At 33.8% G+C, this 27,692-nt stretch overlaps 3 protein-coding genes across 7 annotated transcripts; all 3 read right to left on the reverse strand.

The window, feature by feature from the left end:
- Positions 1–3,879: 3,879 nt before the first annotated feature.
- On the reverse strand, positions 3,880–7,295 carry LOC109007431 (probable arabinosyltransferase ARAD1). 5 transcript variants are annotated; one of them, XM_018987107.2, is made up of 4 exons: positions 7,132–7,288; positions 6,724–6,888; positions 5,525–6,584; positions 3,880–4,830 (listed from the first exon to the last, which is right to left on the reverse strand). In XM_018987107.2, the coding sequence occupies exons 3-4, from the start codon at positions 6,506–6,508 to the stop codon at positions 4,276–4,278; spliced, it is 1,539 nt and encodes a 512-aa protein (XP_018842652.1). In that variant the 5' UTR covers positions 6,509–6,584; positions 6,724–6,888; positions 7,132–7,288; the 3' UTR covers positions 3,880–4,275. The 5 variants fall into 5 exon arrangements, with proteins under 5 accessions (XP_018842652.1, XP_035544713.1, XP_018842650.1 ...); XM_018987106.2 differs by having other exon boundaries at positions 4,018–4,830; positions 7,084–7,295; XM_018987105.2 differs by having other exon boundaries at positions 3,989–4,830; positions 6,724–7,206.
- Positions 7,296–15,401: 8,106 nt separating this feature from the next.
- On the reverse strand, positions 15,402–21,954 carry LOC109007432 (NADH--cytochrome b5 reductase 1). Its single transcript, XM_018987108.2, has 9 exons — positions 21,508–21,954; positions 18,767–18,908; positions 18,280–18,370; positions 18,086–18,163; positions 17,884–17,964; positions 17,676–17,765; positions 16,967–17,032; positions 16,413–16,499; positions 15,402–15,740 (listed from the first exon to the last, which is right to left on the reverse strand). Exons 1-9 carry the CDS (start codon positions 21,614–21,616, stop codon positions 15,648–15,650), a joined length of 837 nt encoding a protein of 278 aa, XP_018842653.1. The 5' UTR covers positions 21,617–21,954; the 3' UTR covers positions 15,402–15,647.
- A 3,370-nt stretch (positions 21,955–25,324) lies between these two features.
- On the reverse strand, positions 25,325–26,895 carry LOC118348006. Its single transcript, XM_035688730.1, has 3 exons — positions 26,248–26,895; positions 25,892–26,123; positions 25,325–25,794 (listed from the first exon to the last, which is right to left on the reverse strand). The coding sequence occupies exons 1-3, from the start codon at positions 26,893–26,895 to the stop codon at positions 25,325–25,327; spliced, it is 1,350 nt and encodes a 449-aa protein (XP_035544623.1).
- Between the last annotated feature and the right edge of the window lie 797 nt (positions 26,896–27,692).

Raw genomic sequence — 27,692 nt, forward strand, 5'->3', positions numbered from 1 at the left:
GAATAAGTGTATCTTTATAAGGTACTCAAAACACTCTAAAGGGTATGCATTAATAGGTGAACAATCTGATGAAAGTGTGACTGAGATAGTCACGAGATGTGGATTTAATTGAAGATGAGTTTCCAAGTAGAGGTGAGGTTGATAGGAGTTTAGAACTTCATGAGATTTTGGAACAAGAGGAAAGTACTCCATGGAATTTAGTTGAGAAGGAGGAAGAAATTCTTCAAGCTCCTACAAATTATTTGAATCCGAGTGGGAGCACATCACTTGTCAATCAATCACAACAACCTCAGCCGCGTAAAAGCACACGTGAAAGTATTCCCCGTTATCGTTTTGAGATTGAAGAGGAAGCTTTTATGGTAGCTTCGCATGATGATGACGAGCCTAGGAAAATTTATGAGGTTCTCTCATTTTCTACTAAAGATGAGTGGATGAAAGCTCTTAATGATGAGATTGAGTCTATGAAAACTAACCAGATCTAGGATTTGGTTGATCTACCAATAGGGCGTAAGACTATTGGGAAGAAATAGGTTCTTAAGGTCAAACGCAAGTCGGATGGATCAATAAATAAGTACAAAGCTCGCTTAGTGGCAAAAAGATATACCCAACAGGAAGGTATAGATTATGAAGAAACTTCTTCACCAGTGGTGAGATTTGCCTCAATTGGCCTGATTCTAGCTATAGTAGCAAACATGGATTTGGAATGCTACCAGATGGACGTTAAGACAGTATTTCTCAATGGAGAACTAGATGAGGAGATCTATATGGATCAACCAACGGGTTTTGTGGTCAAAGGTTAAGAGCGGAAAGTGTGCAACCTCAAACGATCTATATATGGCCTAAAGCAATCATCTAAACAATGGTACCTCAAATTCCATCGAGTCATTCTCTCGAATGGGTTTACGATGATCACAGAGGATCATTGTGTCTATGTCAAAAGGTCTAAGAAGAGTTTAATTATGTTGTCATTATATGTTGACGACATACTACTGGTTGGAAATGATAAAGGGTTGATAGTCGCCACAAAAGAGTGGTTATCCTTCAATTTTGAGATGAAGGATATGGGTGGAGGCAGAATACATTTTGGGAGTTAAAATCTATAGAGATCTCTCAAAGAGACTTTTGTGTTTGTCTCAACAGACTTACATAAAGAAAGTCCTCGAGCGCTTCCTAATGAATGGATGTAAACCCATTGACACCCCTGTTGTAAGAAGTGAGAACTTGTCTAAAGAACTGTGTCCTAAGACTCAAAGAGAAAAGGAAAAGATGGCTAATGTCCCTTATGCTAATGCTGTGAGTAGTCTGATGTACGCAATGATGTGTACTCGGCCTAACATATGCTATGCAGTTAGCTTAGTTAGTAGATTCCAATCTAACCCCAAACTAGCTCACTGGAAAGCGGTCAAAAGGATTATGCGATATCTCAAGGGAACTGCGGACTATGTGCTGTGCTATCAGGGTCAGATTTGCAGCTAAGAGGTTATAGTGATGCCGATTGGGGCAGCGACCTAGACGAGCGCAAATCAACCACTGGATATGTCTTTCTGCTCAACCAAGGTGCCATTACATGGAGCAGCAAGAAACAACCCTGTATAGCTTTATCCACCATGGAGGCAGAATACATAACTTGTTCTGCAGCAGTTCAAGAAGTTGTTTGGTTACGGAGGTTCCTCAAGCATTTAGACATTGGCACGGATACTTCAGATCCGGTGACGATATTCTGCGATAGCATGGCAATTCTAGCATATGCTAAGGACTCAAAGTATTATGGAAGAACCAAACACATAGATATCAGATATTACTACATCAGAGACATGGTAGCGCAAAAGCAAGTGGTTCTGAAACACCTTTCTACGAGTCACGTGGTTGCTGATCCCTTAACGAAGTCTATAGCAAGAGATGTCTTTAAGGCTCATGTTAGGAATCTAGGACTGCGTAGACTATAAATGTAATTTGTGTTTCAAATGACATTAAGATGTAACATTTCATTTGGGATATTAATACAATATGATTTAGTTCTTGTCTTTATCGTATTGTTTTTTAATACACACACACAAGATATGTCAACAGGCTTAGATCAGCTCACTCACACGAGTGATCGCCTCTAGCGCTTAAGTAGCGAGTAGAGATGAGACATTGTGTCCCTAGGTGCTTGTCCAAAGGGATAAGTTGGTTGACACAAAGTTATGTCGCCTTAGTGGGAGCTAAGATGAGGTCCATTGATAGGACTATGTATGGGTTACCCCACCATCCATGTAGCTTGTAGTAAGCCAGATGTGAGTTCCTCTTTGACGCCTTGGAGGCGTGCAAATAGAGGAATTCAGGTTAGACACTTAAGGAGGGGCTAGACTAAGATCTGTACGGTATTGATATAGACATATGCTCTTTAAGAAAGAGAAATCCACCGTAGCATGTGTTTCATACTATATGTGCTTATACGACCATATGAGTAAGTAAGCAAAATGTTTCCCTCTTTCTCACTGTGTGAGTCTCATTTTTTAAATGTCCTTTACTTTTGACTATGTCACAAGATGGAGGTTGTGATGTCTGCTACTTTGGCATGCTATCTATGGTCATGATGGATACGGTCTAAAGAGGCATTGTTGGGAAAGCGGCTCGACCAAAATTGAGTGATATGAGTGCAAAGGGAAGACTTTTCGTTATCGTATCTTCGATAGTGTTTGCTGACGTCAAACAATGATGCTACATCTTGGTAGCGGCTAAAGGTTGTGAACATATTGAAATGATTTGGAGGTAGTCAAGCATTGTTTTGAGTTTTTTAAACTCAAGAGGGTTCGAAAATGCTTGATCTTGATGCGATCAAATGAGTCTAGGACATGACCAGACACTTTAGGGATGTTACTATGCTGGTCTTCTCTGGGAGAGATTTGGTGTATGTACTCCCACCTTTCTACAGATGTGCTTGGTAGTCGCACGGCCTATTTACTTGTATGAACAAGATTGAGAACATTAGAGAGATACAGACCTGGGGTCATGCCCACTGTGTGCGAGTGGGAGATGTTAGCGAAAGGCAAGGAGGGGCGCCCACGTGGGCTGACCCCCTCCCTTTATGCCTCAAAGCAACGTATGGCATTAAGCCATACGTTACTTGACTTGTAACGTATGGCTTAAGCTGTTGCAGCTTGCAACGGCTGCAGTGTAAAGGCTGGCCTTTAAGGCCAGCCATATGTATATAGTCCTCCTCAATTGGGTTTTGGAACTATCTGATACACCAAAAGAAAGCTCTCTCTTTTTGTTCTCTCTTGATAAAATATTTAGGCTGTGGATTTGTTAAGTGTTACTCTAATTTTATACTACGTAGTACACTTTGCCACTAAGAGGAAACGCTTGAGATTTATCAATCTGGAGAAACTTGTGAAGCAATTTCATAAGCTGAGTTTGAGGTACTTTTCCGCTGTGCATTCTAACAAATAGAAAGACAACTGGGCTTTTTGTTGGAGATTGGATATTGCACTTACTAATTCATGATCTAATTCATGATCAAATTTGTGAATAATGAAATTTCATTCTAGACTTTAATGAGTTGAAATAAAAGTTAAAAGTTGAATAAAATATTCTTAGAATATATTTTTTTAATATTATTTTTGTTTTGAGATTTGAAAAAATTGAATTGTTTATTTTATTTTGTGTAAGAATTAGACAAATTTGTAATGATTAGATGAGATGAATTGTGAAAACAAACGATGTCTAAAAGAATTTTTATTAACACCTTTCATCTCATTTGATTCTCTTTGAAGGTAATTTTATTTTATTTTTCCAAAATGTTTTTTTGCCTGATTCTTCTTTTGATGATCAATTTAGCCCATTAAAAAAAAAAAAAAAAAAAAAAAAGGAAGAAGAAGGAGATGTACTCAAACATGGCAGAATCCGCACGGTTGCACTTGAACATTTATAAAATGTGAAGTAGGTAGTCATAAACAAGCTAAATACAATGATTTCTACTCCTTTTGGCAAAGCATGAAGCAGCTAGAGAAAAGGTAATGCCTTTACAAAACATGATGCCGACATTTGGCAAGTAATTTGTTTATTGATATTATAACATGAAAGAATAAAAGAGCTGAATAAACAAAGAAATGTTATGAAAATGAATAGCCATCCATATGTATTGAATTGAAGCTGAATTAATGCCTTTACAAGAAAGTTATAAAGTCAGTGTCGAAATTTGAAATGAGAATATATTTCTCTCTTTGCGGCAAATGGCACAGCCTAATATCCCCCCGTGTCAAGTAAACAAATGCTAAAAGATGCGAAGCCTCACCAAAAATTGTTTGGTGATGGTAACGATCTTACCCCCCTATCAGAGCGGACAGCATAACTTGAGAATCGCCTGTACTTGTTTAACTTCAATCTAATAGCTGGAACCTTACGAGAAACAGCCTGCCATATCATTTGGACAGCGTCACCCTCTTTTGATGGGTACTGAAACTCGTAGAAATTTTCAACTTCTTTCAACTTCTGCCACTTTCTGATCCACTCGTCCTTCCCAATATTCCTGATGAGATTTATTAGAAATTTTTCTTTAAGAGCATCGCTTGAGCGAACAAATACGCAGAATTGAGAATAGTCAAGAACATCCTCGTATGGGAGTTCGATATCATCACTAATAATGACCGGAACACAGCGGCTAGCAATGGCATCAAACAGACGGTTTGATGACGGGGTGTCGCCTGCTATATTGAGGCAAAATTTTGAGGAATGCATTCCCTTGGTAGCTTTCTTAATTCCATCTTTTTGCACACTTCCAAATGCAAAGTGCACATCTTGCTCGTCCTTCAAAAGATAAAATAACTCTTGCCGAATATAGCCTCCCTGAATATGGGAAACTAAATATTAGAGATAATCTTGATTAAGTTGGAAACAATCAACCCAAATTAACATGAAGAATACAATACAGACAGCTGAAACCAAAGACAAATTAATCAACCAATTGATCATGCATACAAGCTTCAGGAATCCAGTAGACATTAGGATTTTACAAAAAAGAGGGCCAACCACACAAAACTTCATTAGAAAGCACTTCTAAGGCCCCTTAGGATGTGAAAATGATTCATCTCATCGTTACAATTTTTTTAAATTTTCATACAAAATATGATAAACAATTCAACTTTTTCAAATTTCAAAACCATCTCATCTCACTATCCGAACTGCACCTAAATGAAAAATCTATCAAATCTGTGCATTCATGTACGAAAATAATTACCCATGTTGATAGAATATTAACCCCACCCAAAGATTTGCAGTGATTCAAAAAATAACAAAAAATTTATAAATTCATCAACTAGAGTAGATTCAACTAATTCTTCATTAAAAAAAAAAAAAAAGAATTTCAGTAAGATAGTGTCTAACTTGGCTTAAATATAATAATGAACATTAATTGACGTGCTGACCTAAAGCTTAAGGTTTCGAAAACATAGCTTTTAGCAAATTTAAATACCCAACTTTACAACTGCTGAAACGAAAAGAAACAACTAGCTAAAAGAATTTAAAGAGGAAGATCACATACATCCTTTCTATAGATTGCTCCTTGGAAGTATAGCAAAGTTGGACGGCTATCAAAATCAGGCGAGTCATTGACATTCGAACCGATTACATGTTTGTAAGGTGCAATCACATCTTTATCAACATTTGCTATGTTTGGAGGATATCTTCCGAAGTCTGAAAGTATAAACATGGCACGCCAGAGCTTCATCCTTGCATCTAAAAGGCTATTTGGATGATGGGCCACAATCAAGTGGTCACGTCCTCTTGACCTCTTCCATTCCTTCTGGGCTATTAAAAATCTCACTAGCTTCTCCTGTTGCAACTTATTCTTGGTCTTTCTCTGGTGTGGGTCAGCCTTGGAGTACCGGTTATAGCATAAGGAAGAAAAAAATGGTACAAAAATAATATCAGCGTCACTGGAGTTGTGGACTCTTATTGCACTACGAGGGGCATTTGGAGCATCAGGAAGTTCGGAAGCCAGGAGATCCAAAGTAAGCCAATATTCTATACTGTGTTGCAAGTTCAATCCACCCGGATAATCAGGTATCTTACTTCGAATATCTGGCCAAACACTACCACCTTGAGCCTTCCAATCCAAAAGTCCAAAATGAAATTCCGGGGGTAAATCATACATAAAAACCTTAAGAACTACTTTGTTTTCTTTTTGCTGAGCTAGAAGTACTATATCATTGGTATTGCATTTCACATCTGCTTTTGCATTTTCTTGGGATGTTTCTTCTTCTTGTTCTTCTGCATCGACAAGGATTGACCGATTTCCGATTGAGGGTTCAACTTCATTCTGACTATGGGTTGCAGAACCCCGATTGTCGCTCGTAGCCAGAAACTTGGAATTGGGTAACAAATTATGGTCAATGAAATTAGGACGACCAGTTGAACGCAGCACAAAGAACCAAGATAGTATGAACAAGATCGATATTATTGTGAACAAACAAAACAGAAAGTTCCGAGAAGTGATTCCAAGAGACAAGGCATTCCTCTCAGCCATTGTAATAAGAATCCCGTAAAAGTTCAACAATCTCGCGTTAGAACTATCATTACATATCGGAAGAAGGATAACCAACCTGGAATGTGTCAAATTGGTAACAATGAAAATTATGAAGGATAATTAAACCTGAGCATTTATAGGAGAAATTATAGATAAAAAAAGATGGCAGCACTAAGCCAAGCGAATCCTGCTCAAATTGAGGAACGATTACTCACAACGATTACATAGATATCACTTCATGGACCACCCTGCTAGCACAACTTACTTCAAACATTGGGCATAAATATTCAACGCCCAGTGCACAAAATAACCTCTGGATAAATCCCAATGCAAGAAGCAGATTCGAAATGAAGAAATAGCTCATCTCCCAATGTGTAAATCTGCCAAAGAAGAAGGACCAACGAAAAAGAAAGCAAATTCAGAGGAAATAAAAATTCAATCCAACAAAACCCGCCAAGAAAGCAGCGCCCAAAAAGAGTCGAGAAAACCAAGAAAAGAAGATAAAGATGTTTAATGGTGGTTAGATTTGATGAATGAAGAGTGAAAGAAGAATATATGACGGAATCATGCCGTACTGTTGGAATGGTGGTGATGTTATCGAAGGAAAAGTCTCTCTATCATACCCTCAAGGAGACTTGTTTGCTAGCAAGAAGAAGAAGAAGCGCGAGAATAGGGTCTTATCGATGGAAGCGGACCTCCTTGGCTCTTCTTTGGTGGGACTGCCTTCGGCTATTTCTTTGGCTATTCTTTTGTACTTTGAGCAGATTGGTTACAATATTTACTACGTAGTTTCAACTCAAAACGATAGTTATATAAAAACTACTATTTTCTAGGGAAAGGAACAGCAATCGCTCATGACAGCTTCCATTTCTGCCGCATGCTAGAAAATAATTTTGGTAGGAATTCATTTGTTATAGAATTTTTAATACCAATGAATTAAAATGCCTAAACCCCTCATGAAAATGAAAATAATTTTCATAAATATATAATCTCATAAATAGATGTTCTTTATGGTTTGTGTCAGTGGATTTGTTTCGCAACCCTGTGATCACCCTTGGCGAACCTGCACTAGAAAACCTAGAAAATGCCTATTAAAGGTCTTCGATGTCTAGACCTATAAAACCTAAGAATTTTTCAGTATTAAAAATTAAGAAATGTTATAGCTATAAAGAAATTTTATAAAAATAAATAAATAAAATAAAATAATTTCATATGATATATTATATTTATTTTATTATAAAAGTAACTTTATATTTAACATATCATGTCAAATTATATTAATTTGTATGTTTATTTTTGTAGAATTTTTTTGTGACTAAAACATTTCTTTTAAAAATTATTAATGTCACCCATAACGTTTTATAAATCTAGAAATCTAAGAGCTTCTCCGTTTATTTATTTGCATAATTAATATTTTTATAAATATTAAACACGTACGCAAGATTATTTGTTTCATTTACAGGACGGTGTGTTTGGTTCTTACTTTAGATTATGTTGATGCAGAGCATCCCGGCCTGCAGTCTGCTTTGTTTTTGTCTGCATAATTATTTAAAAATATTAAATACGTACGCAAGTCTTTAATAGACAGTTACCAATGTAATAATTTCCGAAAGAGTGTTTGAACTTCATAAATATATTGGGTGTTAATACAGAATAGTATAAAGTATAGACACGGTTCTAAATGTGATTATCTTATAGTATTCGTTGCGTTAAATATGGGCTAGAAATTATGAAAAAAAAATTATGCAATCTTTCTATGTTCTTATGTTCCTCTGCATATTAGGATGCCATAAAAAACTTATAACAAATTTGCTAAGATAGGATTTAAAAATCTCATTCATAAGGCTTTGGAATTTTAAACTTTGGAACTGGAATCGGTTATCCGGGTTTCGGACCGAACCGGGAAAAAACCCAACCCGGATGAACAGTCTTATGAATTGCCTTGTATAGAAGCAAAGTGCAGAATCCTCTTGTTACAAATGCAGTCTATAGTTGATCACTTGAGCTCACAACTAAGATAAAATAAAATTCCTTTTTTCGTGACCATTCTTGTACCTAGAACGCATATAGAACATATCCTTTATATCAGTTAAGTTTTTCAAATACCCTATACAGGAATCCCTCTAGGAATCCTTCCTCAAGATCTACATCAAGAACTTAAGCTCAACCGTATCAACTTATTTCGCAGGATACACAACATGTACATTTCTCTCCCTCGTAGCATTAGCAATGTGGGCCATTAATAAAACATCAAGATGGCTTTAGTTTGTGAAGAATCACGAGAACTATTAACTCTGCTTATAATAGTCGCTCAAGACCTTCTCCACCTAGACTCAACTAAGGATGGGATGGCTTCTTCTAGTCTCATTGAGAATATTCAGATCTACTAATATGAGAATATCCAAGATAAAAACCAGAGTTTGTAGGGTCACAGAGTGAGGAAAGATGGCAATGGGTCATGGCAACGACGATGTCATTAGCTTCGATGGTCATGGCAACGATGATCTTCACTGCAATGGAAGCATGGGTCGTCAGAGAGAGGGTCGTGGCCATGGGTCTAGGAGATTGGAGGGTATTGCACGATGGTCTTGGGAGAGAGGGTCTTTGTATGAAGGTCTTCATTTTGTGTTGTGCGATCCCATTCTTAGATCCATGGGAGGATGAGGTGGCGCGCATTTGAGAGTGTTATCTGAGGTTTAACACTAGGACCTGTCCGAAGATTCTCTCTTGGTGGTAACCTGAGTGCAAGTCTAATTTGGAAAATAATTGGGCTCCACTTAACTCATCCAGCGGCTCCTCAATCACAGGAATAAGATATTTATCCTGGATAGTCACTTTGTTTAATGCTCTACAGTCCGCACATCCTCCAAGAGCCATAAGCCTTTCTTACTAACCAAACAAGAGAGGAATAAGGGCTTTGACTAGGCTAAATCACCCATGTGGCCAACAATTCTTTTACAATCTTCACTGTCTTATCTTTTTGGAAATATATCTATAGGGTCGTACAAAAACAAGTGGGGTATTAGGGAGTAGGTTGATAGAGTGGTCATGAGTTTTATGAGAGGGTAGGCCCTTGGGCTCTCTATATACATCATGATGTCAGTTTAAGATGTTCTGGATAGGATCAGGAATAAATCTGGGCTAAGGAGGCATCTCCTCAATTAATTGAAGCCACAGTCCTCTTTTCTCCAATTTGTTATGTTTATTAATCCCCCCTTTCTAAATGCAAGCTGAAAAGTTCAGACCCCTTAACTGGTCAGTCTTATCACCCTGTTGAAATTTCATGGAGAGATCCTCAAAATTCTAGAGAATAGGCCCTAACCCTCTTAGCCACTGGACCTCTAATACCATGTCACATCCTACAAGCACTAGAACATGAACCTCTGTGGTGATATAAGTGCCCTACATCTTAAATCCCAACTTAGCACATTTCCCCTCAGTGGTAATCTAATCCTCATTGGCAACTCTAACCTTAACCCTTTAAGCAGCATTGATTGGGATATTTCCCCTTCAAATCATTTTTTAATATTATTATTGTTTTGAAATTTGAAAAAGTGAAATTGTTTATTATATTTTATATGAAAATTTGAAAAAATTGGAATGATGAGATGAGATGAGATGAGATGAGAATTTTGTGTCTCATCCCACTAGTCAAACCTACCCTTAGGACTCATTTGGAGAGTGAAATGAGATGAGAATTTTATGAATAGTAGTAAAATAGTTTGAATTGAGTATTTTTTAAGTTTTGGGAAATGAGAGAAAAAAAGTTGAATAAAAAATATTATAAAATTAAAACATTGTTAAAATATAGATTTATAATATTATTTTTGTTTGGGGATTTGAAAAAGTTGAATTCTTTTTTTATTTTTTGTTTAAAAGTTTGAGAAAGTTGTAATGATTAGTTTGAAAGTGTTTGTATTTGAATTATGTTTGAAAAGAAGATGTGATGAGATTATATGACTAAAGTAAGCATAGTATAAGTAAGTTAGAAGCTAACTTATAGAAATCCATGCATAAAGTAAACGTATTGTGTGTTGAAAGGAGAGATGTTCTAAGGTTATAAATTTTCATTTAATCCTCATAAAAACAGAACTTACTAATTTTGGGCTTAATTTACAAAATTATCCCTTAACTTTTGAAAAATTGCAAATTTAAGAAAGTTGCAAACGGACTTCGAAACTTATCAAAATTTGCATACCTCATTTAAATTTCAATCTAAGACCATTTATGGGCTTATAATTTACATAAACTAAACCCTACTATGTGAACTCTTCCAGGCCGAACCTATCTTAAGCTAAAAATGGTGTTTTGCTTGCTACTTGGCCATTTATCACACTATCATTCTTAGACCTGATTTTAACAACTCATAAATATCAAATTCTTAGTTCTAATATAATGTCAAGAAACTAAATCAAACATTATACAAAATCATAAACTCACCATTTCAAATAATCACACAAAAGATCAAGATTAGGTCAAATCGAACCTAATCTTTGTGTTTTTGGTCTATCACTTGCATTTCAATAGCAAGGATTCTAAAAGTTGACAAATCTTAACTTCCAACATGTTAATCACTTAATCCTAGTTGAACATGCATGATCAAGCATCAAAACTCAACTTACTCAATATGTAAAAATTGGCTTGCACTAAAAGCCTTGAACCCGAAACATAGCATGCTTGACCTTGAATCAAAATGACTAAATCCTTAATTTCCATGCATATAATCTTGAAAGAACACATCCATATAATTCACATTCAAGTTCTAACTCGATCTATGCACCATATTCAACATATCTTAAAAAAGCACAACATCAACAACCCGAGATCCTCTAAATCATGCTTAAAAACATACATCTTTGCATGCTTATAAGAAAATCTAACAAAACCTTAGTCATAAAGCTTTAAAAAATCCAACCTAAACCATAGATCAAAGCTTTAAGAGTAGGAGCTTAGGAAATCAAAACCGTGGATCTAAGTTCCTAAGGCTACAATGACAAACTAAACCAAACAAATCTCATTTTTAAGGGTTTTGGTTCTATCACTTAGTGGATCATGCAAATCTATTTTATTAAAACCTTATATACTATAACTCAAACCAAGAACTTGCATGAAAGTCATAGCAATACACCAAAGTACCGAAATTTGTAGGACTTTTTAACAAAATAACGCAAACTCCTAAGGCATATCAACAAACTCCAAACTGAGCACAATCATCACCAAAATACCAACATTCAACCTTAAATCTTCCAATAAAATTAACGAATACTCTCTCAAATATCCAAGACTCATAGTTTGATAAAAAAAAAAATACAAGAGACTAAAGCTGGGAAAGAAAACTTACAAGCTGAAACATCCCAAGAAACTAAGCACCAAGACTCTCTCCAAATCTCACTTGGTTTGCTCTCAGGGAAGGGAAAATGAAAAACTCCAAGTGAGGGAAAAAAGAGAGAGGGCATGGGGCTATAGGGGACGGATGAGGGGTGACCTTGGGTGGCTAATGGTGTGACCAATTGATGGGAGAGGTTGCTTGTAAAAGTGGTCGAGTTGTTTAGCTGAAATGGGTTGGAAATGTGTTGGCCAAATGGTGACTTTGTGTTTAGGAAAAGCTTGTTTATTTGACCTTCTATAAGTACACTATCTGGGGCTAAATCAAGGGTACAAGTTCAGCCATGGGGGAAACTCGTGTGGGAAGTTTGGGGAAAATAGAAGCAATTCAGTTGGAACTAAAACCTCAAAACCGAGTGACTCTAATTAGGGTATAGATAGGATTTCACTTAGGGTTTCAAGTCTACATGTAATTATTTGGTCGAATGAAAGCATCATGGTGCAAGGGAGTGGATGAAGATGTAAGAGAAAGTACATGAGTGGATGATTGCTTGTAAAAGTAGTTTAAACCAAAGAGAGAAGCAAGATTGTCAAAACCGAATAGTCAACTTTTGGGGTTTGGATTTTGGGGTTTCAGTTACCCTTAGGGATTTGGGGTTTCATTTAGGGTCTCAAACCCTTTTTGGTGGTTGACCATAGTTGTACTTGAGTGATTGGAATAGTGTAGTGAGTGTAAGAAAGGTATGGTGTTGTAAGAACGCATGTAGGTTGCTTGATTGCACTCCATCCACCTTACACATTTATACTCCACTTGACAGGTGTAAAGTGTGCTGCAAATGAAGGGTTATGATGATGCCATGTATCCAGAAAAATCTCCTAGTGATCCTAGGCTGATTTGGATATCCTACATGGTGATGTGACAGCTATTTGATCTAGGTGCCATGTGGCACTCTCTAGTTGACCTATTTTTCATTCGAAAAGTTCAAAACTTTTTATTACACCATAAAATCTTAAATATTCCTATGAGGCTAATGGTGTAATTTGCTTTGCCAAATGATACTCCTAAGTGCCTCACATAAATCAAAAAGAAAAATTCATCTCCATAGTGAATCATGATCCGATTACTTTAACGGACTAAAACTTAATTGATCGCTCGATTCATAAAATCCTTTCAGGATTTCGAGAGATTTCTAAGGTCTAAAGGAATTCTTTCCATCAAATTTCTTTTGCCTGTTACAATAACAGCAGAGGGAATCTACATATCGGACTTTCTCTGCACTCAACCAATTACAATGCAAACGAAATAACAGAAAGCATGAACCGAAATATGGGCCTCTAATGGACCTAATGTCCTGAGTAAAATAACAAGTAAATAAAAAAAATAACCAGTAATTGGGCTACAGGCCCATAACACTTAAACTATTTCAGTCCATTCAAGCCTTGTAACATGAACCAACATGTCGGTCCATGAATGAGCCCATCAGTTGATGACTTCCTCTAGCTCACATGTGACAAATGTTTCAAGAAAATTTGAGGTTCTTGTTATTATTATTTGATTGAATACACTATTAGTTGTTTTTAGTCGATTAGATTAGCATAACTAGTTATATAAACCATATTTTCTTTGAATAGTGCTAATGATAATTGCCTAGTTATACATATTTTCTCTATCAAGTAGTTTGGACCAATTCTTGTATTTTATATATATTTGTGGAATATTTATTTATTATTAAACATGAGTAAATAAACTATTTATGTAAAAATATATGTTTTGTAGGAATTGTGCACACACATTTTAAGGATTCAACAAGAGTCAAATTCTGAAAAAATTAAATGGAAGAACGACAATCTTATGGATCGAGGAGTCAATTAGGCTATTTGAGAGATGGACACGTAAAAGCCCTTCTACAAAAAGAATGAGGACTGTCTTGGGCTCAAGGATAAATTGCACAAAATATGAGAATTTTGATTCAAATCTTAGTAGAAAAGTTGTACCTTGATGGTTGAAGTTTCAAAACTAAATCGAGCTGTACAGAATTCAGTCCGGACCCGACTAGACTGAAAATTTTGGTCCAAATCGGATTCGGTTTCGGTCCCAAACATTATGGACTAAAGAAATTCGATCCATTCTCGAGGTCTATACATTTTGGACCAGACCAGACCGAACCCCTATATACATATTTTAAAAATATTTTTAATAATTTAATATACTATTTTTATATAATAATTGTATAAGTTAATGATGTAATTTTTATCTAATTTATTATCATTAACAATATAAAATATGAAATAATATATGCTATCAATTAATAATAAATTATAAATTATGTGATAATTTATGTCATTATATGTAAATAGGTTAATACATCATACATTCATACATATTCTATTATTTATACTTAATTAAAGCAATTAGGTAATTTGTTTTTAAATACCTAAGTTACAAGCATACATGAATAATCTACGTATAATGAACTTATTTGATATTCATTAACCATAGATAAAATATATGATATTATTAATAATTATGCATATTAAAAAATAAAATTAAAGTTAATCAATAATAATTATTAATATTATAAATATAATTATAATTAAATATTTTTTTAATGATTTAATTATATAATCTACATTGTTCGTTGTGCGAGGAACAGGGAATGTCATGGGTCAATATCAAAGTAAATATCCAAATTACTTTTGGGTATTTTTTTTATGCAAGTAATGATGAACTTGACATGTGGCCGAACCACTGGATTGTGCTCGGAAAGACTATTTTGATCTAGACCATACACATAAAGTGACAAAATCAGTTGGATAAAGCATTGGAATGAAACTAGAGGTGATGATGCTGCTCAAACGTTGGCCATTCGAATTCTCATCCAGAGAACTCATGCATGCTTCAGACAGACCTATTTAGTGAATGAAACGAAAGGAAAATTTTGAGTATAGCAGTAACATAATTTGTAAATAATAATAAAATAATTTAAATCAGATATTATTTAGATAATGAATTAAAATGAGATGAGTTGATATGAAAGTTGAATAAAATATTATTTTTTAATATTATTATTATTTTAAAATTTAAAAAAATTAAATTATTTATTATATTGTGTAAAAATTTAAAAAAATTATAATGGTTAGATAAAACATTTTTTGCATCCAAACCGAGTCTTAATATTTTATGAGATTTTGATAAATGAGAGATAAAAAGTTAAATAAAAAATATTATAAAATTAAAATATTAGTAGAATATAATTTTTTAATAAAATTTTTGTTTAAAAATTTAAAAAATTTGAATTATTATTATTTTTTGTTTGAAAGTTTTGAAAAGTTGTAATAATTAATTTAAAAATATTGTTATAATTAGTTTGAAAATATCTGTATTTGAATAATATTTGAGAAGAGAAAGATATGAGAATAGAATTTTGGAATTGAAACTTTTTTCCAAACAAACCTAAAAATCAAAGAACCTATTAAATATTATCGATAAAATTAACTAGATGGTCGGTAATTAGATAATATGAATTTGGGGTATTACACCTAATGAAATTAAGGCTACTAATTTAGATAAAGTAGAAGAAGATGATGAGAATTTCAAATCATTCGATAAAAATGTTGACGGACTTGTACATAATCATGAGGATGATCATGTACTTTAGAATTGGATTGTCTTGCTTATGTTTGCATACAAAATCAACACCAAAAGTTCTCACTATTGCCTTTTGGGTATATTTCGTAGCTTTAGTTTGTGCGTACTTCAAATTATTAGCAGTGCACCACATGTAGAGCGTCATGACAATATCTCAACCATTGATCAGAATTGGAACTGCATCTCAGAGGTATATCCAAGGTCGTCGAGGTGTGCAGCCATGGCCTTGTTCATGGGTGGTGGTCCACACCTAAGCATCTACAGATCAAGGATCAAAATCAGTACTAGTGAATTTTACATCAAAGATTTAAGCAGCAATATATTATCTAAATTAAATCTAAAATAAAACCTGATCAAATTTCACCTTACTCTATTTTTTCTAAAAGTTAGTCTAACTTGAATCACAACTAGTTTGGATTGATATGTCTTTGTCTAAAGTCAATGTGCATCTTGTTTAAGTTTGTACTCATTTGTTTAAATCTTTTCAGGTGTGTGTCCGCTCATGTGAATGTATGCATATCATCACACGTGTACTATATCAACTACGCCATTCTTCCCACATTCAAAATTCACTAGTACTGACTTAATTTTGAAGCCACTTTGTGATGACATTTGCAAATATTACGTGCCTTGACTTGTCTATCAAATCCTAAGATTCCTTCATTCTGTTGGGATAACTTTATCAGTATTTTTTTTTTTTTTTAAATTTTCTGTTTCAGACTTCAAGGCCGCGCACGTGTACGTGTGTAAGCACACATGCCAGTGAGAGGAAGAAGAGAAATGCCTATAGCAAGTTAGACAGTTCCAACCATTTCAAAGAGAGAAAAAGAAACAAGTTTGGAACTAAATTTTGGGGGAACATATTTGGAAGGCTATAAACTAGTTTTTAGGAGTATATAGTTGGAAAGGTGGAAGAGTCAAGTCCCTTACCTTAATATCAACCGCTGGTGCAGGGCAGTGGTTTTGAATCATCTCCTTTGATATAAAGCCAACACCACCATGCCATACTTCAGGAGGCTAAGGAAGTAACATTTATTCGAGCAGTTAGTAACAACAGGGAAAAATGACGTACAACATCAAGATAGAACATCAGCAGGGTTGCCATAGTACAAGCTAGAATGTTGCAAAATTGATCATACGAAGGCTTACCAACAGTATTACTTAACTAACAGTCCGTCAAGCAAACTATTTTGAATAAAGAAAACATTCATTGGACAATTCCAATAAGTTTAAATGACAGGCAAGATACAGTAGTGAGTCACTTATAATCAAAGAAATGGATTTTTTTCAGTAAAATGACAGAAGAAATGGGTTTTGGGAACTTTATTTAATTATTCATTGAAAGATTCCATGGTTTGTTTTTGGCGGGGGGGTGTTATACATTCTAAGTTAACAATCCTAAAATTTCAAAACCATGCGTAACAATTTGAAGCGCATGGAGGAAGAATACTTTTGAGACAAGATGCATGATAAAGGAAACTAACCTGATTCAAGACATAGTAGACTTTAAAGCGATCAGGGTAGTTAGTAGCAAGACCATCCAATTCTTCCTGCATATATTTAAGAAGGGATTAATCATTTAAGAACTTAATCCAATGAACTGATAGAAAGCACCTTTCTACGGGGAATGCGAAAAGAGAATTAAGCATTTATATAACTTTAAATTAATCATTCAAAGTAGCATCCTAAAACAAATGGCCATCATATTAATGAAGATAATAATTGCGATTTTTCTTTTTCAGTTAAAAAAAAAAAGATGCCAATCTAAGTGCATTATTCTATTTTGGGGCTTGGGATAAGAATGAATAGATATCATTGTTACATTGTCCCAAAAGTCATAGCTAAGTCCATTTAACGTTCAAGATCATCCTTGAATAAAATGTCAAAAACTATTCAGTTCTTCTCATTCCCAATCCTGTAATAAAATTACTCTATGCATGTACAACATCTAAGAGAGTTTGAATAAACTGCAAACCCCTTTACAAAGTGGGCATTGTCTCAAAAGGATCCATTTATTGCAACGTCCTTGGGGGACTGAGCATGCCTAACTTCAAAAGCACAAATTAAAGGAAATGATAGTTTGGTTTACGTGGACCCCATTGAGCCTCAAAAGCTCAAATACTTAAATCCAATTAGAAAAATGATAAAGACGAACATACAAGGACACATAATGGTGAGAGTAATAGCAATTACCTTTAAAAGAATATCCTCTTCTGTAACATTCGCATAAATAAGGTGCACCTTTGTCCTGTCTTTGGGGTTTTCCAATATGGCTCTAGCAACCTAGAGTGTGATCAGAAAGAAATGAAATATGCTACTAACACCAAAACCTTATCAAAGATACTATGTCAATAACTTAAAATGAACAAAGTATTCAGTAAAAATTAATTTCTACTCATACTTGGAACATTGGAGTAATTCCAGAGCCTCCAGCAAGCATGCCAAATGCTCTAACTTGACCAGGTTGATACTTGAAACGGCCCTGGTAGCAGTATTATTTGTTAGCCAACTTATAGAATTATAAACAAGGAAACAGCCTTCTATAAAGAAGACAAACACGGAAGCAGCCAAGACCAATTTTCAATATTCCCAGGGAGTTGTACCTTGGGACCCTTCACAGCAAGATAATCTCCAACCCGCATCTCACGAAAATGGTGTGACATCCTTCCTTGTGGATACATCTATTTACAGGAAAATTCAAAGCAGAAGACCAATTCAAATGGGTCAAAACCCAAAATTGTGGGACATAGATTAACTGAATAAAGTCAAATCTCAAATAAAAAATTCAAGCACGAACCTTTATAACTAGTTCAAAGTATCCAACATCAGAATCCAAAGTAGTTGGCGTATATGGCTTTATGACCTCCTCTCCTTGGCCATCTTTGCCACTGTTTAAGAACAAAGCTAGTGAAATGAGACAAACCAGTACAAAATTATGATCCATCCAAGAATCGACATCATTGACAACTATTTGCTGATACAAGTGCCAACAAACATTTAGGTGCGGTTTGGATAGTGAGATGAGATGAGATAGTTTTAGATGAAAGTTGAAAGTTAAATAAAATATTGTTAGAATATTATTTTAATATTACTATTGTTTTAAGATTTGTAAAAGTTAAATTGTTTAATATATTTTGCATGAGAATTTGGAAAAGTTGTAATTATGAGATGAAATGAAACACTTTCACTATCCAAACGGGGCCTAGAAAACATTTCATACACAGCTAATGAATAAGTGTAGAAATTAATTTGAACTTGCTGCATAAATAGCAACACAAATAAACCTGCAACTTATATGTTGTCCAATTGGAAGACCCAGAACTGAAGTTGGTGCAGGAAGTTCAAATGTGAACTTTGCCACATTGTGGCTCAATTGTTTGCGCTTTACAAGTTTAAACTTCTTGAAGTTCTCAGGATCCAAGCATCCTGTAAGTGCAAGCCGTGATGTGAGACAGTTTGCAGAGAAAAGAAATAAATAGATATAGTTTGCATGGATGCAGAGCCAATTAGTATTTCAAAAGGGAAAAAGTAAAAATAAGGGAAAACGAAGTTTTTATGTTAATGATAGAAATATTTGCAATGCTTAGCTTCTACAGCATGGAACTTTGCTCCATGCATCTAAAATGTAAATAACCAGATACATGTACTTAAATGGTTAACTTTTTATCAATTAATTTTGAAAAGACAAAAAATAAAGACAGTAAAAAAAAAAAAAAAAACCCATGTAGGATAGAAGATATTTTTTGATAGGTAATTTTCAAAGTAGAGGATAGAGGATATACAAAAAAGTCTGCCAGCCCTACCTTTTTATTTATTCCTTTTTCTTTTCTTTCTTATTTTGATAAATAGCTTTCCCAGGTTTCTTTGGAAGACTCCAACTTAGGATAATTTAAGGAGGCGGCAGGTGTCAGGAAGGAGATGGGGCAACCATAGACCATTTGTTACCTCATTATGATGTTGCTAGTGAATTATGGCTGGCTGTCTCTAACCTTCTGAAGATGGAATGGGTAATGCCACACTGGGTAATGGACTTTCTATTGTGCTGGAAAGGACGATTTGATAATCAACAAAGTAAAGCTCCATAAAAAATGAAGTAGATTTGTCTAATGTGGCACATATGCAGGGAGAGAAAAAATAGATGCTTTGAGGATTGTGAGAAGACTGTGGAGGAGCTTAAGAGTCTCTTTTTAAGAGCATTTTATCAGCTGTTGTCGACATCCATACGTTCTTCCAACTCAAGGTTTTAGGACTTCTTTAATCTCTTTACTCTTTCTAATTAGGTGTATCTACTTAGATTCACTCATGAATAAGCTCTTATTTCTGTCAAAAGAAAAAATTCCCTCCAAGGCAATCATTGAGAGATAAAGCATGAAGAAACATGGACTGATATTGACACTTAACACAGGCTGGAGTTTGATCGTCCCTCAAGCTCAACAGAGCTCTCCATGCCATTACATACGGGTATTTTATAAATTTCATTCCATTTGTTGCTATATCTAACTTACAAGTATTTCTGCCATAGATATGCATAAATGACCGTGCAGAACATATACCTCAAATGTCAAATGCATAAACTAACAAGTGATCAGAGTAGGTTTGTGCAAAATCAAGCCGAAAGCTTTTAAACCCAGCACATCTTATTGGTAAATCGGCCAGAATGAGACTCCTAACAAGAAGCCTAGGGTGCTCACATGTGGCGTAGTTGATCAGTCATCCTTCCAAAGATCATGATACATATTAAACATGACTCACCACAATTCTGCTTCTTTCAGGTAAATGGAACTGACAGAGTTGAAATTATTTCTCACCAAGTAATTGGGGTAGCTCAATGTTTCCAGTACATAAAAGATCACTAATAGCAATCTCCAACTAACCAGAATGAGACAAACAATAATATGTGTACTAAAGTTAAAATAATTAAATTCAGGAGGGATAAATTCCCTTTGCACCTTCAAATTACAGAATGATTTGCAATCTATATCCCATACCACAAAAACTGACATTGCACCCTCAAACTACAAAAAGCAAACACTTTGCACTTTGCTTCATTCTGGCCATCAAGATGGATGAAAAAATAAATTGCACCTTCAAACTACAAAAACCAAATACTTTGTACCACGTATAATTCAGGACATCAACATGGATGAAAAATAGGTGAAGTGGCACAATTTTATGGTCTGATCTTAATAGAGGGTGCAAAGTGTCTTTTTTTTGTAATTGGAGGGTGTAACATGCCTGTTTTGGTAGTCTAGAGTGCAAATTGCGAAACTTCAAGTAATTTGAGAGCTCAATGCATTCTATTTCCAATTCATGAAGCTATTTATTTCAAACAATCCAAAAGACCAACTTCAGCCACATTCAAAATTTTGTTTGATAAGTAAAAAATGATGATGATAAAAAAAAAATAACAATTAAGAGTTATTAAGTCATAAAGGTGTACATAACGATGATCAAATGAAAGTGACAAACCTTCAAATTAAGATTTCAAATAAACAGAAAATTAATTGTAAATAATTACATAAAAATAGAAAGAAGGATCTATTCAATCATCTATTAAATCTTTAAATCTAGTTCCTTTAAAAATATTCTTCACCCTGTCATCCACCTATAAGATCACCAGGAGAACAAAATTTCGAAAGCATATCATAGCAGAAACAGCCATTCACCAAACAATTTTTTTTTCTTTACAAAAGTACCTCCCGTGAATTAGGATATAGAAAAAGTGTGACAATAAAAGTGATCATGCACGCCCATGGTTAAAACGAGGACGTGCCAATAAAATCCAAATATATTAGTTCCTCCAATCAAGAAACGTACAAGGAAAAATACTGTCTATAGTCGACAATTAGCAATCTAAGCATACAATCAACACATTCGATTTGACCAGACGGAAAGATGACTGAGAACTATACAACCATGCAAGACACTGCAACAAATGCAACGAAGAATAAACTATCTGCCTTTTGATAACGAACATATACCAAATCCAAATTGCACATGACAGAAACAAAATAAGAGACCAGACCTTTGGATTTTTTGGAGGAATAGAAATAGAAAGCACCAGCCCCAATGGCTACAAGAGCCACTGCTACACCCACAATGATCTGGGTATCTAGTGTCTGCAGGAATTCCATGAACCTTCCAGTTGTAGAGAGCAGGTTTATGAGAAATATTCTTATTCTTTAACCAAAACCCAACTCAACCAAGAAATGGGTAGAGAGATCAGATGGTTGGGCGCATTTTCTCCCCCTCTTGGTCTCTCCTACTCAGCGTTGCTGGTCTTGGTAGTAACGACGACAGAAAGAGGGGTGAGGGTTGATAAAGTATGAGAAGTTAGGAGGGCATGCTGGACAACTGTGTGGTTGTACCTTTGGAGAGGCTACCTTAGCACCGGGCACGCCGCACGGAGTCTGGTCCAACTACCAACCTGTTGGGCTTCGTGCGGTGCCCTATCAATTCAAAACGCTCGTGCATAGTGGGCTGTTGGTTTTTTTTTCTTCTTTTTATCCTTCAAGGTTTTAATATTAAGGGAAGAGTAACGTTTGAAAAAAAAAAAAAAAATCATTTCATCCCATCTTTATTTATCTTTTTTTTTAAATATAATTAAAAAATAAATACTTTTATGTGCTATTTAAATAATAAAATAAGATAAAATAATTTTAAATAAAAATTAAAAATTAAATAAAATATTATTATTATTTTAGATTTAAAAAAATTAAATTATTTCTTATATTTTATTTTAAAATTAAAAAATTTATAATAATAAGATGAGATCAAATATTTTTACTATCCAAACAGGATAAACTAATCATTTCAAATTTTTCAAATAAATTATTATAATTTTTTTAAATTTTTAAATAAAAAATAATTTAATATTTTTAAATTTTAATAAACATTTAATTTAAATTATCTTATTATTAGTCAGGTATCAATTAAATAAGGGCGGCAAAAATGTACGAAGTAACTTATTACAAAGTCACCAACGGCTGTACAATTGAAATACCGTTCGCCTCGGTCCCTCGATTGTCCTATATAAATTAATTAATGGTCTTCGTGGTACCATCCGTTTATTTTGAAATAAACAATATTCAGACGACGAATATTCCTGCCTGCAACCCATTATATAAAATATTAAAAATGTATTTTAAATAATCTTATATCTTAATTAATTAAACATTTAAAATGTATATGACCAAAATAATAAAATTGAATAATAAAAACATTGATGTAGCTATAAAAATGAAGAATTCTGATTAATATCAATATATTTATCTAGAAAAAATATATTTATAAGTGCGTATAAAAGATATATTCTATTGTAAAATATGAATATTCTATGACTACTTATAATATATACTATTCTTTTATTTATGGAAAATGACAATATGATTCGTGATTTTGTTCTCTCATTTTTATTTATATATTTTTTAAATTAATAATAAAAAAGTGATTATTAATCTATGGATATTTTTTAAAAAATATTTAAAAATATCTAAATATATTTAAAAAAAAACAATTTACAGCACACAAGATAAAGTTGGGCGGTGCTGGACCTTTTATTTATTTAGAGTAATGCTACACAACCTTCCATCTTCTATATATTATATTTTTTAAAAATTTTAAAATTTTTTAATATTTTTTTTAATTCTTTTTTGAGTTTTTTTTTAAATTAATTTAATTTTTTTATTCATTATTTATATATTAAAAATTTGATAAAAGAAAAAAATAATAAAAATTATAAAAAATATAATATATGAAAGTTGCATGAATAGTAAAAAATTACGTTGATTTTTTGAATTATTTAAGATTTTCTTTCTTTTGTTGATCGGTCATAATCAGAGTTTGGAATTCGGCGTATTCACGGTTTGGATTCTGGAAGCTGGGGAGGTTGGGGATTTGACATCTAACCGAGTTTTTTTTATTTTTCAAAAGAAGCAGGCGTAGCCTGCTGTTTTATGCAGGCGCACGTGGTTTTCAACTAATTAAAAAATAGAAAAAAATAAAAAACTTTCTCGAGAGAGAGAGGAAAGTAAGATATAAATTTTAAATAGATAAATTTTATATAAATTTTTTATAAAAAATATAAATTTAATTAATAATAAATAATTTTTTTTATATTTTTTAAAATAAGATTTATTTATATAAAATTTGTACAAATTTTTTCTATTATCGAGGCACAGATTTCTTGACATGTTTGGCAGTCGATCTCGCTTTTCGTTCCTTTTCGGTATTTTCGCTTCGTCAACGGAGACAGATAGCCGCCACAAATGAAAAACTTTATTTATAAGTGTAGATAGTTGACCTAATAAAATATAGAAAATTTTATAATTTAAATTTTATAAATTAAGGTTTATTATTTTAAGGAAATAAATAGTATATTTTAAATACCTATTATGACTTGAGAATAAAATAATTTTCATAATAAAGCAGGTGCAGCTAGAAGCTATCATTTTTAGATTGTAGAAATGTTTTTTTTATTTTTTGATTTTTTTTTTACATTTTGGAAACCAAAAGTAGCAGCCATACTAGTATTTTTACTATTTTATAATATTCTTCCTCTAATTTTTATAGCATATTATTCTTTTTATTATTATTAAAATATTATTTTTTAATATTATTATTATTATAAAATTTGAAAAAGTTGAATTATTTATTATTTTTTGTGTGAAATTTAAAACCGTTTCTATATCCAAATTAGGCCTAAGTCATTGTGTCATAATATCATTACAAAATTAATCATATTTTTCAAATCTATAAATAAGTGTTTGACCAAAATAACAAGAGACTAGTGAGAGTACTTCAGGTATTTTGTGAATAGTAGTAAAAAAATAATAATAGAATATTGAATAGCAGTGAATAATAAAAAAAAGTAAAAAGTAATAATAAAATAATAAATAGTAGTCAAATATTCTAAGAGTACTTTAGGGTACGTTTGGATGTTGAGAAGTGTTGAGAAGTGTTGAGAATGTTTGTGAATAGTAGTGAGTAGAGATTGAAGTGAGTTTGTGGGTCCCATTAAAAGTATTTTGAGTTGTTTGGATGTATGAAGTATGTTGAGTTGTTGACTTTTGAGTATGGTAGTTGAAAAGTGTGTGGGTTCCATAAATATTATAATGATTTTATTTTTAGTAATAAATATTATAATGATTTTATTATAGTGATTTTTTAATATTAATAAATATTGTAGTGATTTTATTTTACTTTTATATATAATAATGATAAATATTATTAAAAATAATACTTTTTTATTTATATATAATATAGATAAATATTATAACAATTTTATTTTCATATATATAATAGTCATAAATATTATAGTTTTGCTAAATTTTTATTTAAAAATTATAGTGATATTATTTTTTATTTATATACAATATTGATAAATAAAAAAGTGATTTCATTTTTTATTTATATATTATTGTCAAAATTCAGCTTATATATTATAGTAATTTTAATTTTTCTTTATATATTATAGTGATTTTATTTTTTTATTTATATATTATAGTGATTTGATTTGTTACAAATTTTATATATAACATAAGTGCCTATATCAAAATTATTTGAATACTATTGGGATAATAACGTATTCAAAATTATTATGCATTTCGTAATTTTTTTTTGTATCATAGGAAATTATTTATATAAAAATTTTTAAAAAAATCAATCTTTTTCTAAAAAACATGTTATGATGACAACTCCCAACTGCGCTATTATAATAAAAATTATAAATAGTTCATACATGCGAAAATCCCAAAACATAGAAAACATAAGAAATCCCAACATTTGCAAACATGTCCAAAAAAAACATAAAAACATACAATACAATCAAATAAAACCAAGTGTCAATGGGCCGTCCTATGTGCCCACATATTTATTGCGATAGAGTCCCTGGTAGCAGCCATGGCTTGTGCTGAGGCAGATGACATGTCAGGCATATGTGTTGAATGGTCCGGGTTATCCTCAACAGTTTGTCCTTTAGCAAGATTCGAATTTTTAAATTTATGCCATATCTTATCATTTGGTGTAATTGATCGAATAATGTTATGCATAACACAACATGCAATGACAATATACCGTTGTCGTGTCACCTTGTATGGGTTCATTGATTTCAAAATTCGATATCTTTTTTTTAGCACACCGAATGTACGCTCAATCACATTCCGGAGGGAAGAATGTCGATAATTAAAATAATCTTGATATCCCGAGAATGAGCTATTGCTATGCCGGTCAGACCTATGATACCGCACCCTGGGGTACGGGGGCATAAATCCCAGTGTGCACGGGAAGGCGGAATCAACCAAGTAATAATAACCTAAAAACCAAATCACAAAAAAACTATCATAAGGGAATCATACGTTACATCATGACAAAAAATGCTAACTCAATAAATAATGGGTAATAATTCTTACCCTCAGGAGGCAATGGGAAATCGATCCCTGGACGACTCAATGCATCCATAAATAGGCGTGCATCATGGGCAGTGCCTTCCCAGCCAGCGTATATAAATGTGAATTTCATGTCGAAATCACAGGCTGCCAACACATTTTGGCTAACTTGTTGATGACGAGACAGATACGCGTTAGTTGCCTCGGCAGGCACACATGCATCGATATAAGTACCGTCAATTGCACCAATACATTTCTGCAATCATATATTTAACATTTGTGAGTTCGAGGGATTTTTAAAAAAATTTGACCAATTATGGTCTCTTAATTTTGAACCATATATTTGATTTTTTTTTAAACCATAGTAAGAATATTTTTACCTCAAACCATGGATAATGTTTTGGATTGCCTTGAATATATGGTGCTACCCCAGTAGTATGTGTAGCTGCAATTACATCAGGAGCAATATTACATAGAGCAATCATCACTGCATACACATGCCGATTAACTGTTTCAGTAGAGTGTTGAAACCGATCGGCTGTGACACGTTGAACTTCGGCATGTGCGACCGTGTATGCAAACATTGCCAAAGCTTCCTCCACAGAAACCTCTCTTGTTGCTGTTAAATATTCATTGGCCCGCAATGTATTGCATAACGCTTCAAATGCGTATATCTCCATCCGAAATAATTTCCAACAGTTATTCGGATGTCCATTGAGAATTGCAATTATATAGTCTCGTCCACGTAAGCCGATATTGTGTTCTGGCATTCGCTTAAAGGCTGGCAATGCGCTTTCCTCTGCTGCTGCGAGTGTAAGCATAAACATGTTATCCCAATTCGAATCATCACGCATCCTCCTACGTAGGTATTCGTCCCACACTGGAGGCTGGTTACTACTAGATGCTCCTACTCTCCTCCAAGCTTCGTAATCATCATGGCTTGGAGGCTGGTTACCACTTGAGGCAGCCTCAGAGGCATTATTTGCCTCTACTTGCGGCTCATCATCTGACCCATTCCCAACATCCATTCTGTTGTGTGAAAATTGATTAATAATGATTTATCACTTGATCCATTCTAATAACTAGTGATTATTTAGACCAATAACAATAAAACACAAGCCAAATAATTGAAGCTAATAAATTATAAGCATTCATAATCCAAGGTCATTATAACACGTTCATCTAAACCGTTGTCCATAAATCAACAAACAACAACCACAATAAAAATGTTTACCTAAGCAGATCATAAATAACAATGTCAATGGCAAATAAGATCCGCAAACATAAAAATATATGATAATCCCGGCAACTGACAAGCTACGTCACTGCAACCCCCAAACCCAATCAAGTTTGCGGTTCGGAGGCATCATTAAGAATGCTTCGACTGCCTTGTCATGCATAAACTTTTCTACTGCTTTATTATATTGATGTGCAGGAAGAGACGGGGTAATCTCATCCAAAAACTTCATAGCAATACCTAGATTGCTATATGACGCATCCGAACCAAACTCAGTCCCATTGCCTTTGCTTCGCTTTCTACTACATTCCTCTAAAAACTGCCTATCCAACTCATTTTTCATTGCGGCGGTGGCGGCCATAACTTCCAAAGTTTTGCTAAATTCTGGGGATATGCTATTCCGAACTGGCTCCCTTCTTCGACGACGAGCTTGTCTCTGTCTCCCAGCTGGCCCATCGATGTTTGTCCCATCAAGATCTATCGGCGCGTCCGTGGCAGTTCCCAGTACGGGGCCCCTTGCCCTCACCTCCTCCTCAAGTCGGTCCTCCTCCTCACTCGTAGGGGGTTGCTGCGTCGACGCAAAATGGC

This window comes from Juglans regia, chromosome 3 (assembly GCF_001411555.2).
Source record: "Juglans regia cultivar Chandler chromosome 3, Walnut 2.0, whole genome shotgun sequence".
In the NCBI taxonomy this organism is placed as follows: domain Eukaryota; kingdom Viridiplantae; phylum Streptophyta; class Magnoliopsida; order Fagales; family Juglandaceae; genus Juglans; species Juglans regia.

Bases quoted from the DNA above. Each gene is read 5' to 3' on its own strand.
- LOC109007432 (XM_018987108.2), bottom strand. From the start codon at position 21,616: ATGGAATTCCTGCAGACACTAGATACCCAGATCATTGTGGGTGTAGCA. The intron at 18,909-21,507 runs GTCTGGTCTCTT...TTGCACTTACAG, and splicing joins TTCCTCCAAAAAATCCAAAG to GATGCTTGGATCCTGAGAAC. The intron at 16,500-16,966 runs GTTAGTTTCCTT...TTACTTCCTTAG, and splicing joins TCTACTATGTCTTGAATCAG to CCTCCTGAAGTATGGCATGG.
- LOC118348006 (XM_035688730.1), bottom strand. From the start codon at position 26,895: ATGGATGTTGGGAATGGGTCAGATGATGAGCCGCAAGTAGAGGCAAAT. The intron at 26,124-26,247 runs GTAAAAATATTC...ATATGATTGCAG, and splicing joins AACATTATCCATGGTTTGAG to AAATGTATTGGTGCAATTGA. The intron at 25,795-25,891 runs GTAAGAATTATT...TTTGGTTTTTAG, and splicing joins TTTCCCATTGCCTCCTGAGG to GTTATTATTACTTGGTTGAT.
- LOC109007431 (XM_018987107.2), bottom strand. From the start codon at position 6,508: ATGGCTGAGAGGAATGCCTTGTCTCTTGGAATCACTTCTCGGAACTTT. The intron at 4,831-5,524 runs GTATGTGATCTT...TCCCATATTCAG, and splicing joins GAGCAATCTATAGAAAGGAT to GGAGGCTATATTCGGCAAGA.